At 43.8% G+C, this 12,331-nt stretch overlaps 1 protein-coding gene across 2 annotated transcripts in view; it reads right to left on the bottom strand.

Moving 5' to 3' along the window:
• Positions 1-3,798: 3,798 nt before the first annotated feature.
• flrt2 (fibronectin leucine rich transmembrane protein 2) overlaps positions 3,799-12,331 on the bottom strand; it is a 63,587-nt gene continuing 55,054 nt past the window's right edge. For both annotated transcript variants that reach the window (XM_051936588.1, XM_022216008.2), the window contains exon 2: positions 3,799-11,380. In XM_051936588.1, the coding sequence (XP_051792548.1) occupies positions 8,963-10,945 (1,983 nt within the window). In that variant the 5' untranslated portion in view covers positions 10,946-11,380 and the 3' untranslated portion in view covers positions 3,799-8,962. The remainder of the gene's footprint in view (positions 11,381-12,331) is intronic.

Here is a 12,331-nt window from a genome sequence, read left to right as displayed (position 1 = left end):
GCACCACATTTGATTAAATTGTTAGAATAAATGCAGATTGAATTAACTCACTAAATAATCATTAATTTGACATTTTGACACTTTTTAATGCAAAGTTAGATGCTGACTTTACACTTAGACGTAATATTTGACCTGACACTGGATAAAATGCTGACTAATGGAATGAAAACAAAGAAGTTTTAGAATTACGTTTCATAAAAATAGCAAAAATAGCTCAGTGAAACTAGCTGGTTTGGCACCGTTCCCACTCTTTCTGTGACTGCTCGATCTGAAACACACATATTTTTAAATACTACATGATTTAGTGCCAAATACCTACACCTGCTTTTATATTTCATTTCACCCCTAAAACTGTCGTTTCAGACGTGTTGATGCATCTAAGCTGTCATTTAATTTAATGTAAAGAGTTTGAACAACATTTAGAATTTTAAATATTGAAGAACACTGAAATCCATCTTCTGTCTCAGCGACATGAAGACTTTAATCTATTTAAGGTTAATTCTCTCTCTTTACCTCTGGAATGGCCGGCCTCCCAGCACCGGCTACCGGTTCAATACAAACTGATTTTAAGGTGCTTTTATTTGTTTAAAACGCCGTGTTGTCACAGCTCAGAACTCCTCTGCTCTGCTTTACCTCCAGGCATCGGGTAACTGATCCTCCATCAAGGCTGCTGGTATAAAAGTCTTTGCAATAACAGCTCCAAAGCTTAGGAAAAGAATTCCTCATTCAATGAAATGTTGCTCCTCTATTTACATTTTAAAGAAAATCTCAAGACATGCGTGTATTAAACGGCTTCTGGTTGCACTCAATGGTCTTTATTTTGAGGTATTTTGTAGCTGTTCTATTTTAGAACTTGATCTTACAAGCTGTTATCAAGTTTGTCTTTTTTTTGTACATTATACTTCATTTGACAGGTTTCAATGTTTTCTGTCTTCCTTTTTGCTCATATTTCTGCTGTGGCCTGACTGACGCATGACTTTGTTTTATCAGGTTAAACTGCTAAACTAAATTATCTCCGTCTAAGGTTGTGAATAATATTGTTGGTCGTTGAGTTTAGCATCATTTTAATCCCTATCTGTGTTTTAAGTTCTGCTACGGCTTGTGATGCTTCCTGTTGTTCCATATTTACACCTGCTAAAAATAAAGTGCAGCAGCTGTGGAGCTAACTGAATTAACTCATCAGATTAGCATTAAGTAATTTGCCACATTTAAATGCAAGGTGATACGGTTAACTCATTAGACCTGGTTAATAGCATTTAAACTGAGATGACCTTGAATTACATTTCACATACGCTCAATGTAAAACTGCAGGACCTTTTGTGTCATAGTTGACATTGTAGTGATATCCAGTCATTTTTTATTAAGAAGTGATTGTTTCCATAATACATAACTGTGGAATTTGTAAAGACATGATCATAACGAACATAAAAACAGTCATTTTGTTTTACTTATAATAAAAATGTATGCAGATATATCCCATGGACTTCAACAGTCCCTCAATTATTAACTGACTCTGACAGCTACTGGAGCTGAATTTCCAGTCTCTGTATTAATGCTAACCCCAAAAACATGTATTTCTGTATTTATAATATGATTCTATACAAATAAAACTAATTCCTACATCTGCAAAGAAATATTAGTAGTCAGGTTTAATGTTTAATTTGAACGTAAACGTGTCATTTTTGGAGCTTCTGCCACAGCTTGTGAACTAACATCGGCTTACATACATCTGCTAAATATAAAGTGGAGCAGCTGTGAAGCTAACTGAATTAGCCCATCAGATTATCATTAACCTGCTAAATAACCACATCTGAATGCAAGGTGACACATTTGACCTGACGCTTGATAAAATGCTTCTTAAAAATCATGTAAACTGGAAGAGTTTGATTCACATTTTACAGAATAATTACAGCAAAAGGATTTAAGCTCGTTTAGCATAGTTTCTAATTTGTCTATTACTGCTAACTCTGAAATATTTTTGTACTGTATGACGTTATGCTAATTTGACATGTTCAAAAACCCCATTTAATAAAATGCTGTTCAATATCATGGAAATTCAGAATATTTTAAATAAAAAAACAATATCTCCTAAATAAAAACACAGTCCTATCTCTTTCTACTATATTCTCTCTTATTTCTATTCTATTACTGGCGGTGTACCACCTCATTTGAACCTTTAAACTGTATTCTCTGCTACAGCTTCTGATGCTCCACTGACTTTCTGCTGGCTAACATTTACAATTCTTCCATTTAAAGCCGAGCATCTGTGGAGCTAATTGAATTAACTTAGCAAATTATCATGAACTTCCTAATTTGACGTGTTGAAAGAAACCCAATTTGATCGACTGCTGTTTAATATTTTGTGAACCAGAAAGATTTTGAATTGTATTTCACAAAAATAACTATAATGGCTTAATTAATAAAATGAGCCAGGTTAGCATAGCTGCCACTTTCTGTATCACTGCCAACTCTAAAAACTTTAGATTTCTATGAGGTTAATCAGATTTTGTGCAAATTAAACAATCACATCTGCAAAGGATTGATCAATTAAATCCTTAAAGGTGTAAGTTTTGGAAGCAAAAGTAGTTTTACATCTAAATGCACCTGTGTAGCCAAGTGAATTAATTATTCTTTAACTCGTCAAATTTGATCTGACACTTGATCAAATGCTGTTGAATCTCATGTAAACTGGGAATATTTTGAGTTACATTTCGCAGAAATAAGAAAAATGAATCAATAAAATCAGCTTGTGTAATTTTAACAGATGGTTCCCGGTCTTTCTGTGAATATATTAATATTAACATCAGTCATAATGAGCACTTTCAGCTTAAATAATTCTGCCTGACTACATGAACACTGACTGCATTTAGTTCTTCATGTAAGATGTTATTTTCTTATTAATAAAACACCTGCATCCACAAAGAACTCTACATTTGATCAGTTATGCTAAAGCCTGTGAAGCTACATTGGCCTCCTGTTTGCATAAGTGCTTATTTTTGCTTTGCACACGTTCAAATCTGCACAACTCCAGAGCCTCGACTCCGTACGACGCTCCTCGGTCCAACAAAGTTGAGCAAATAATTTGCTTCTGACTAGCTTAGCACAAACTTGGAGATGAACTTCCAACCCGATCCTGATGAATGCACTGGGGTGAGATCACACTCTAAATCATTCATGGCACTCGCACAGAATGAGGGCAGAACAGCAAAGTAGACGATTCGAGTGCCAAAGCCTCGGTTCCTTTTACCCCGTTGGCCTCCACGTGAAGCCTGCAATTCTGCAACAACAAATCACATTCTGACGTTTGAGGGATTTCAAGAAATACACCAATTTCCCGCTCAAAATACCAGAGCGGCACACCCTTTTGTGTTCCCGCTGTGGTTAATTGTCATAGTGAATTAGGATTGGGCTAATGTGGCTTTCTTAGCGGGCCGGAGGCTGCAGAGGCAACACTGGGATGCGGTCATGTGGGGGGAAAAAAGTTGGTAAAACACAGGGATTGGAGAAAAAAGCCCATTCTGGGATTTAGCTGTGCCATACAAGTGGAAGGAGAGAGCATCCTGGATTTTCCCCAGCTGAACACTAAGCCGCGGTGGCTACGCTAAGATGTCTCAAGCTTCCCGTATAGAAATAAGCGGATAACTTGGCATGGTTTGGTACAGCACAAATCTATGACCCAGAATTACTAGTGTCTGACCCAAAATAGACTGAGAAAGGACCGTGTTCCTGTACAAAAATGTGAAAAGACAAAGAGTGCAGGATCACTCGTTCTTTGCAAAAACGAAAAGGAGTGATCGCTCAAATCCAATGGCTCTTTTATTTTCAAAAAGCTTCACTTAAGTATTTACAGTTTGTGCAAAAACATTTAAAGGTTTCAAGGACTTTACATTGTAAGTTCAACCTCAAGGCACATACATGGAACAACATCAATATTTCATCATGAGAACAGAAATTTTTAACTTTGGTTCCTAAGAAAACGTCTCGGTGTGGATGGCTAACGTAACACTGCGGTGTCTCGATGAGAATCCAGACGCCAGGATGGCAAAGTATCCCAACATAGCCATTTTACATGCACTGTAAAGTTCCTGCCTGCTTCCACTAAACCACATAAAAACCTTAGCATGTGGTCGCTCACGCTGTTTCTTAACCACCTCTCGGAAAAGAAAAAAAAAGGAAAAGATTTGAAAGTCCAAACCCTGGTGTGACAAAAATGAAAGGCTATGAAGCTAAATACAGTACATGCAAAAACTCTTGAATGAATATCGCTGGCTAATAGATATTTGCAGCCTGCGGGAAGAAAAGGTGACTTTAAACCTATTCAGCTTCATGTGTTCCGTCTGTCTCAGTGATTAAACATAATTATTTCAACGCGATTCAATGGGCTTTAAGGGAAATTACTTCTCGGCACCCTGAAACAGCAATAAAACCGACGCTCGCAGTCTGTAATATGTTTTGTGTAATTCCATTGGTCACGGCGCCGCGGCCGCCTTCTTTCATCAAAATTAAGAGTAATATTCGCTGCAAAACAACCAGCGCAGCTCCTTTCCCAGCCTGCTCCAATCATTAGCAATGCACCACTTCATTTCTGGCACTACGGAGTCTCTCGTTAGCTACTGTGTGTCGCTCTTCCTGTTATTGTTGCCGCAGTCGGTTCGGAGAAATGTGCTTTCGGTTCAGCATTCGTGTTGCCGTCTCTTTATGTCTCATCCTCTCTGCTGCTTTCTCTTCCTCACACTTTGCTCCCTCTCCAGCTAATCATTCAGTCCTGCATAAAAGGTAAGGCAAATATCTGTCTCCGTTACACATTCACAGACAGGGGAGATGCTAGACGTTGCAATGGTTTGACCTGACTTGCTTGATCCACAAGTGACTTAAAATAGGGCTTTCTTTTAAAATCGAGAAGCGAAAACAACAGAAAAAAAAAAACAGCATCGGTTGTACATGTTCAAGTGTCGCTGCGTGGGATCATGGTCAGCTGGCGCCGCATGAAGCAGAACCACGCCACGAACTGTCGGCGAGGCGCTCGGCAGGGTTGATCTGAGCGCGGGGCAGGGCGGCCCGGTGGGTGTCGATGGACGGTCTGGATGTGTCTGATATGTGGATATTAGTAGAAATAAAAAAAGTGGAGATGCTTTGATAACCACAGAAGATATTAATAAAGCCATGAAATCATCCAAACCTATCATGAATACAAGTCGAGGTGAAGTGGAGGTTATCTGGTGATGGTGGTGGCACAAATGAACGTATTTTACATTTTTGTTAACTCTCATATCTGTGTGGTAAATATGAAGCTACAGCTGAGAGCATGGCCTGGATGTAAAAGATGGACGTAGCAACTGCGATGTTTTGCCTTAAAAGTCATGTTTTTGCAACCAGATGTGATAAGTAAGGGTTGGACTGAACTGAAAGCTCGTGGAAACGGTGGTCCTGCTTGGAAACAGATCACTGTTTGTTATACTTTAAATGGAACCATAACCGATAATATAATGCTTGAAATTAGTGATTGAGTCTTTAAATTCATCAGTGCAGTGTTTACCAAGTGGAGCTGCAAGAATTAATTGACTATTTGATATTTAGGTCTACTAAATAAACAAAATATTGTTGGGTTGTGGTCAGAATGAGACATTTGAGAAACACAATTTTTTTTTTTACCATTTTATCAACCAAACATCTAGTCGATTAATTGACAGAGACAACAATCATTAGTGGCAGCCCTGATACCGAGGTAACACATGAGAAATAGAATCATTTTCTCCTTGATTTCAACAGAATCAAAATTCCTGCTGCAGCCAGAGGAGAGGCCCCCTGCTGGCTGCTAGAAAACATGCAAGTATGGAGCATAGATGAAGGCTGGTTAATTTAGCTGGAAAAAGGAACGTCCAAAACTACCAGCAGCTAAAAAGATCACTAATTAGCACATTAGATCGCATCACCAAACTGATGTAAAAATCTAAAACTGATATGATTTTTTCCTACCTTAAGGAAACGCTAAGCAATTTCTGTATCGTGACTATGAAGCTACAGGTGAGACTGTATATAAAAGATGGGCGTAATGATCTCCATTGGTTTTATGGAATTGCATGACTAGTGAGGGGTATATCTGGATGAAAACTCGATGACACCATGCATACCCATACGACAGCGATGCCTGCCCATCCTTAAAACACACCATGCTTTCTTGTCTATTTTATTCCATATGGGACCATAACTTTAAAAACTAACATCATGTTGTATTGAAGGAGGCTCGAAATCAGCAACTAAGACCATAAACTTATTTGGAAAATGTCTGCTGAGAGAACAAATCAAATGAGAAGTAGGCCATTTTCTCATAGACTTCTATACGATCAGACTTCACCCCCTGCTGGCTGGAGATGGAATGCCAGTTTTAGTCACTTTTTGTTAGACCCAAATGCTACGTCCATGGTTTAGCACATTTTATGACTGGTTAGCTTTGCTGGAAATATGTTGGAAAAGAGCCAGTCTAGTTCTGTCTAAAGCTCATTAATTAGCACATTACATCATATTTGTTTAATTCATACACAAAGTAATGTGTAAAAATGACACATGCTGGTTTCACGTCAGGTTTTGTTGCCTTTGGACAGATCTAGACTGGCTGTTTCCTTGTTTCCAGTGTTTATGCGAAGCTAGGCCTCATTTTCAGCACACAGACATCACAGTGATTTCAATCATCTCAGGTAACTCTCATAAAACTACTTTAAATATTTTCTATTGCCTTTTTAAGTGCTTCTAGAAACATGACATTCCAATTAAGGCTGAATGAAAACTAAATCTGAAGACATAGAATGAAACTAAATGACACGTTTGGACAGGTGATTGAATTCTTTGATGGTGTTCGTAGTTAGACAGGTTTTAAGCACCGAGGCCGGGCACGTCTCAAATTAAAGTCCGTGTGATCGTGATCTGAGCTATTGCTGGAAATACAGTAAGTGCAGCTACTTTTAAAGATACTCCGACAGCTGAGGTAAATCCTCTCGGAGATAATCCCGACACTCTGGAATAACACGAGTACGAGCCCTTGAGAAATCGTTCTGCTTTAAGCCCAGTTTGTCTGCCGTGTAGAGCGTGTTCGAGCAGCCTCGCAAAGAGTTAAAAAACCCAGCAGGAGCCTCATGCAGCCAAGTGAAAATAAGGTCTACATATTTTCTCCCTTTTTTGGTTGAGGATTATGGGAAGAGGGAGGGAAGGGGGGGGGGGGTTCTTTTAAGCTCGGGCCCTCAAAATAAAATCATGTCAAGTCAAATAAAGTCTTCTTAAGAGGTGCATAATGAAGACCTCTCACTGGCACCTCACATGCAAAGAGCTGCCACCACAGCCTACGAGCTGAAGGGCAGGGAAACTGTTTTAATTGAGCCCATGCAGGGATCAGAGCAGAGTCAGACACAGGCAGGGACAGAAAACAGGGGAAATGTGGGCAGGCTGAGCGAGAGCCATCCTTGCAGAAGGTGCATTGTTCAGGTGAGCGTAGCGAGAATGAAATAGGCCGTTTGGTGAGCGTGGATACAAGGATAAATGACGAGGGGTTTGATGAGGCGCAATCATGGGCGGGGCGCCATCTTACTGGTATAATTTCATAATTTATCAGAAAGTCTAATGAACGCCGGTACCGGGATGAAATAAGTGAGTGTATAATTACGTGTGAGCCGTCTGAAAATCCATCACATCTCTCTCTCACACACACACATGCACAGAGGGAGGAACCATCATCCCATAACAGACCACAGTGGTGAAAATCCATATCATTTAGCCACCAAACGCGGAAAACACTGTTAGTTTTAAATGATTCCACATCATTAAGTAGCTCGATGAGCAAGAATACGCCACACAATGCTGTTTGAGCGTGAGTAATGCCGTCTGGGTAATGGGCTCCAGGGGAACGGTGGAGGTAAAGTGATCGCTCTGCCCTCTCTTTCTCTGCCCCACTCATGTAGCGGTGAGGAAAACTGCCCCCTTGTGGCCTCACTCGCCAAAACAGAGGGGGAAAAATACATTTTCCAAGAAGGATCTGCAAGTCTCAGCACCTCATTAGACACAATCACCCTTTGTTGCTTTAATGCTCATGCTAATAACTGAATTTGCTGAAAATAGCACGTCCTCTCTCTTTTCCAACAGCGTCTCCAGGCTAATCCCACCTTCACTCCACTGTAAACTAGCAGAACAAAGATGCTTTTAGTGTGACTTTTGGGAAATCTCAGCCGAGGCTTTTCAGCAGCACCGATGACATTCCCCCCTCACGGCCTTCCACATTCCCCTACATGTGATCGCTCATTTCCTGCCTTGCTACCATTAATAAGAAAGTGCACTTCAATTCTTTTTTACAACACCAGTGCTATACTTCCACAGCGCTCTAATCAGCAGTGTTTGGATTTCCCCTGTGCTGTGTTGTCTTTTACCGCTGTTCTGTTGTACCGGGGAGGGTGTGCGGGGTTTCAAAGCGCAAAGAAAAGGCCATATTTTTGCTTCTGTGGTTAGCAAAGTATCCCAGCCCTCTGAAGCGCCCCCCCCAAACATTTCCAAGGCTGACAGCGTTTTTGTCAGAAGCTACACCCAGGGTGCCGTGATTGTACACATCCATGTTCATGTACAGTACTGACCATTAAAACAACTTTCAAAACCCTGCTGGTTATAAAAAAAGAAACACTTGTATCTCTTCTTCTAGGAATAAAAAAGATAGCAGAGAATCCCACATTATTATCCACAGTATAAATTACATCGTAGACAGAACTTGGAAATATATATAGTACAGTTATATTTCACTAGAATCTTTATATTTTTGTTGTCTACACAAACGGTGTATGTGTGTGTCTTTATGCGAGTGTTTCTGGCGTGTGAGTGCGTGTGTGTGTGTGTGTGTGTGTGTGTGTGTGTGTGTGTGTGTGTGTGTGTGTGTGTGTGTGTGTGTGTGTGTGTGTGTGTGTTTGCCGCTGTACTGTGTGCTGCTGCATCACGTGTGGCAGAACTCTGTACTGGGCACGTTGCTGCTCTTGCAGTAGGCTATGCTGTTGTTGCTGAGGTGACAGTCTCTAAATCCAATGCCCCCGTTGGGCGTGTAGATGGGCTGAATGCGGAAATCTCCCTTGAGCAGCTGCTCATTGTTCAGCGCCACTATCTGGAAACTGGTCTCAGTCATCTCCAGAATGGAGTTATCCTTCTTGGTCCCAGCCTCGCAGTAGTCGTCTTTTCTCCTGCCGCGGTTGTATTTCCACTTGGTCGAAGACGACCGGCTCTTCCTGTGCATGTGCCAGCAGAACAGGCCGAGCAGCGTCACCAGGATGATAAGAACCGCGCCGCCTATGATCCCCGCCATTAGCAGCGTCGAGTTGATGCTGTCCTGAGGAGCTTGTTCTCTGCCGGGAGGCTTCGTAGACGCGGGAGCCTTGGTCCTGGCCTCGGAGCAAACCGTATCCTCTCCGGGCCTGTAGGAGTTAAGGGTGTCCAGAACGTGCACGCAGATCCGATACACTGAGCGCGGCTCCAGGTTGGTGAGGCTGACGTGCCGCCGGTCCCCGTTCACCGTCCTCTCCCGCATCCCTTCGTTTATTTGGCTTTGGCCCCGTTTGACCCAAGTGACCTTGTAGGCTGTGACGGTGAAATACGAAGCCCAGCTCACCTCGATGCTGGTAGAGTTCACCACGTGGAAGGAGATCTGAAGGGGGTCCTCGTAAGGAGGCAGGGGTCCAGGGGGGTTGTTATGGATTGGAGGTAAAGGAGGGGAGGGGGAGTCGAAGTAGTAAGGGGCGGATGTGGTGATGAGGGTGGAGATCATGGTGGTGACAGGGGTGGTGGTGGGTGGGGGAGGGGGTGTGGAGCGGAGGGTGGGCCAGGGCGGCTGGTCGGGGTGAACGGGGCACTCGATAATATCCAGCGTGAGCTCTCTGATTGTCATGCCACGCACCTTCTCCGGACTCGAACACACGAACCCTCGGGCGTTGATGGAGGAAGGCAGGGATTTGAGCCACACCACCACCCACTTCACGGCGCAGTCGCAGCGCCATGGGTTGTTTCGCACTATTAGGTGCTTCAGGCTCGACAGGCCATCGAACACGCCCTGCGTCAGAGTCTGAAGCTGGTTGTTGGAAATATCCAGCTTTTCCAGCCTGTTCAGACCTGCGAAGGCCGCCACAGGGATCTGGTCGATCTGGTTCTCCTGCAGGCTGAGTTTGACCAGCGACTGGCTGGGCAGGAGGGGAGGGGGGAAGGTGAGCGAGTTGCGGGCCAGGGCCAGCTCACGGAGGGTGGCCAGGTCCTGGAAGGTCCCTGGAGCGATGCCCTCGTCCGTCAGCAGGTTCCCGTCCAGCAGGAGGCGCTGCAGGCGTGTCACATTCTGGAAAGCCTCCTCTGCAATGACAGCAATGCGGTTCTCGTCCAGCCGCAGCTCCTTCAGGTCCTCAGGAAGGCCAATGGGAACGCTGCTTAAGTGGTTCTTGGTGAGGAAGAGGAGTTTGAGGCTTACCGCCTCCCTAAAGGCCCCTTCTTCCACCCCTACGGTGGAGATGGAGTTATCATCCAGGTGAAGCTCCTCCAGCTGAGTCAGCTGGGCCAGCGCTGCCCTGGAGATGGTCTGGATATTGTTCTCCTGGAGATGCAGGACCCTGGTGTTTTTGGGCAGATTGATGGGGAATTCATCCAGCTGGTTGCCATAGAGAACCACAGTCTCCACAGAAGCCAGATTGTGAAGTTCCATAGGGAAGCCAGCATTGTTGATCTGGTTGTTGTGTAGGTAGAGGACCTTGTAGCCCTCCTGCATCCCCAGAGGCACTGATGTCAGGCTGCGTTCGTTGCAGTACACAAACGATTTGTCACAACGACACTCCTCCGGGCAAGAGGCACCCGGGCTGAATTGCATTTGGAGGCTTAGGATGACAGTCAACCAAAACTGCAGGAATGAAGCCCAATCTTTATTCCAGGGTCCAGCCAGAAACTCCATAGTGGAAAAACAAAACAGGAAAATGGAAACCAACAATAAAAAAAAACAAAAACAAATCTGAAAATCAGGAAGGCAATGACGTATATATCCACCAAAAACCAGAGCCACGAAAAGTCCACCTAGAACAGTTTGGTAATGATGCAGTTAGCTGGGGAAAGAGCAGGAAACCGTGGGAGTAATCCTGTAAATGCTAGTCCTCAGCTGAAGAGCGATGGTCTCATTAGTGGTGGCCAGTCCTCTGACTGACTCCATCCATGCTGAGACATCAGACCATAGCAGGACTCTTCACTCGCTGCTCCATGCAGAGCTCAGCCAGGGCCAATTTGAAGCCACGCAGTAAGAGAGCCACCGCAGGCTCCACTTGCCTGTCCGTCACACACTGCTGGTCCCCGACCAGGGCAGAGTCCAGGGGGGGTGACATTTGGATCCACAGACCTGTGGGAAAACAAAGAAAAGCTAGATGAGTATTTTCAGGGGTGGCCTGTTCTCGGAAAAAAGGGGCCTCTCTGTTCCCTCCTTCGCTCTGTCTCTTTATTTAACATACAAACACGCACATACCAACCATCCGGCCTTCGTTCTCACTCTTTCCTTCTCCCCCAAAACATAAAGACGGAGTCACAAAACACACCGTTCACTGCTCATGTCAAATTATGCACTGGCCATGTTAAAAAAAGCGTCTGATAAATATTCAGAACAGCTCTTGCACATCCGGTTTCACAGACATAAAGAAGGCTTTTATCCCCCTGCGCTCTATCAAAGGAGGTAATAGAGCACTGCAAGGACACACACTCACGGATTCACGAGGGTTCTCAGCAACATCACTGTCGCCTAATGGAAAACATGCTAAAATAAGATAAGGCTAATGAAGACATCAGTTCTCTGTGTGCCAACATGGAAGATATTTCCAGGGCAGCAACAACCAAAAAACAACAATACAGCAGAAAACAAGCTGCTACTGCTGGCTTTTTTCCCCCCCTCTTTCCAGCTGCTTGAGCCGACATAGTGGGCAGAGGTACACGAGTAAACACACAGGCGTTTACAGTAAACACAGGCGATTGTTTCTGCCGGTGGCCTGAGGAGGAGCTCGTTATTACGTGCAGGCCTGAACCCACCGTCGTCAAACTCAACACTTAAGGCTGGTGGAGATTACAAAACAAAGGAGAGGCAGTCGAGGAACAGAGACGCCACAGATCAACTCCTCCTCCTCCTCCTCCTCCGCCTGGAGTGACATACACGAGCTGTCAAATGAAATGGGATTGGAAAATAATTTAGTCCCTCCACCTGCGATAAATGATCGATACGGGGCTGTTTCTCAGCACGGGGAGGTTTGTTGTAAAGCACAAGGCCACTGGATTACAGTAGAAGCCACAGATCCATTATTTCAAC

Source organism: Acanthochromis polyacanthus, chromosome 16 (assembly GCF_021347895.1).
Source record: "Acanthochromis polyacanthus isolate Apoly-LR-REF ecotype Palm Island chromosome 16, KAUST_Apoly_ChrSc, whole genome shotgun sequence".
Lineage (NCBI taxonomy): Eukaryota > Metazoa > Chordata > Actinopteri > Pomacentridae > Acanthochromis > Acanthochromis polyacanthus.
Note: the sequence above shows the minus strand (reverse complement) of the source record. Positions and strands in the feature narration are given on the sequence as shown.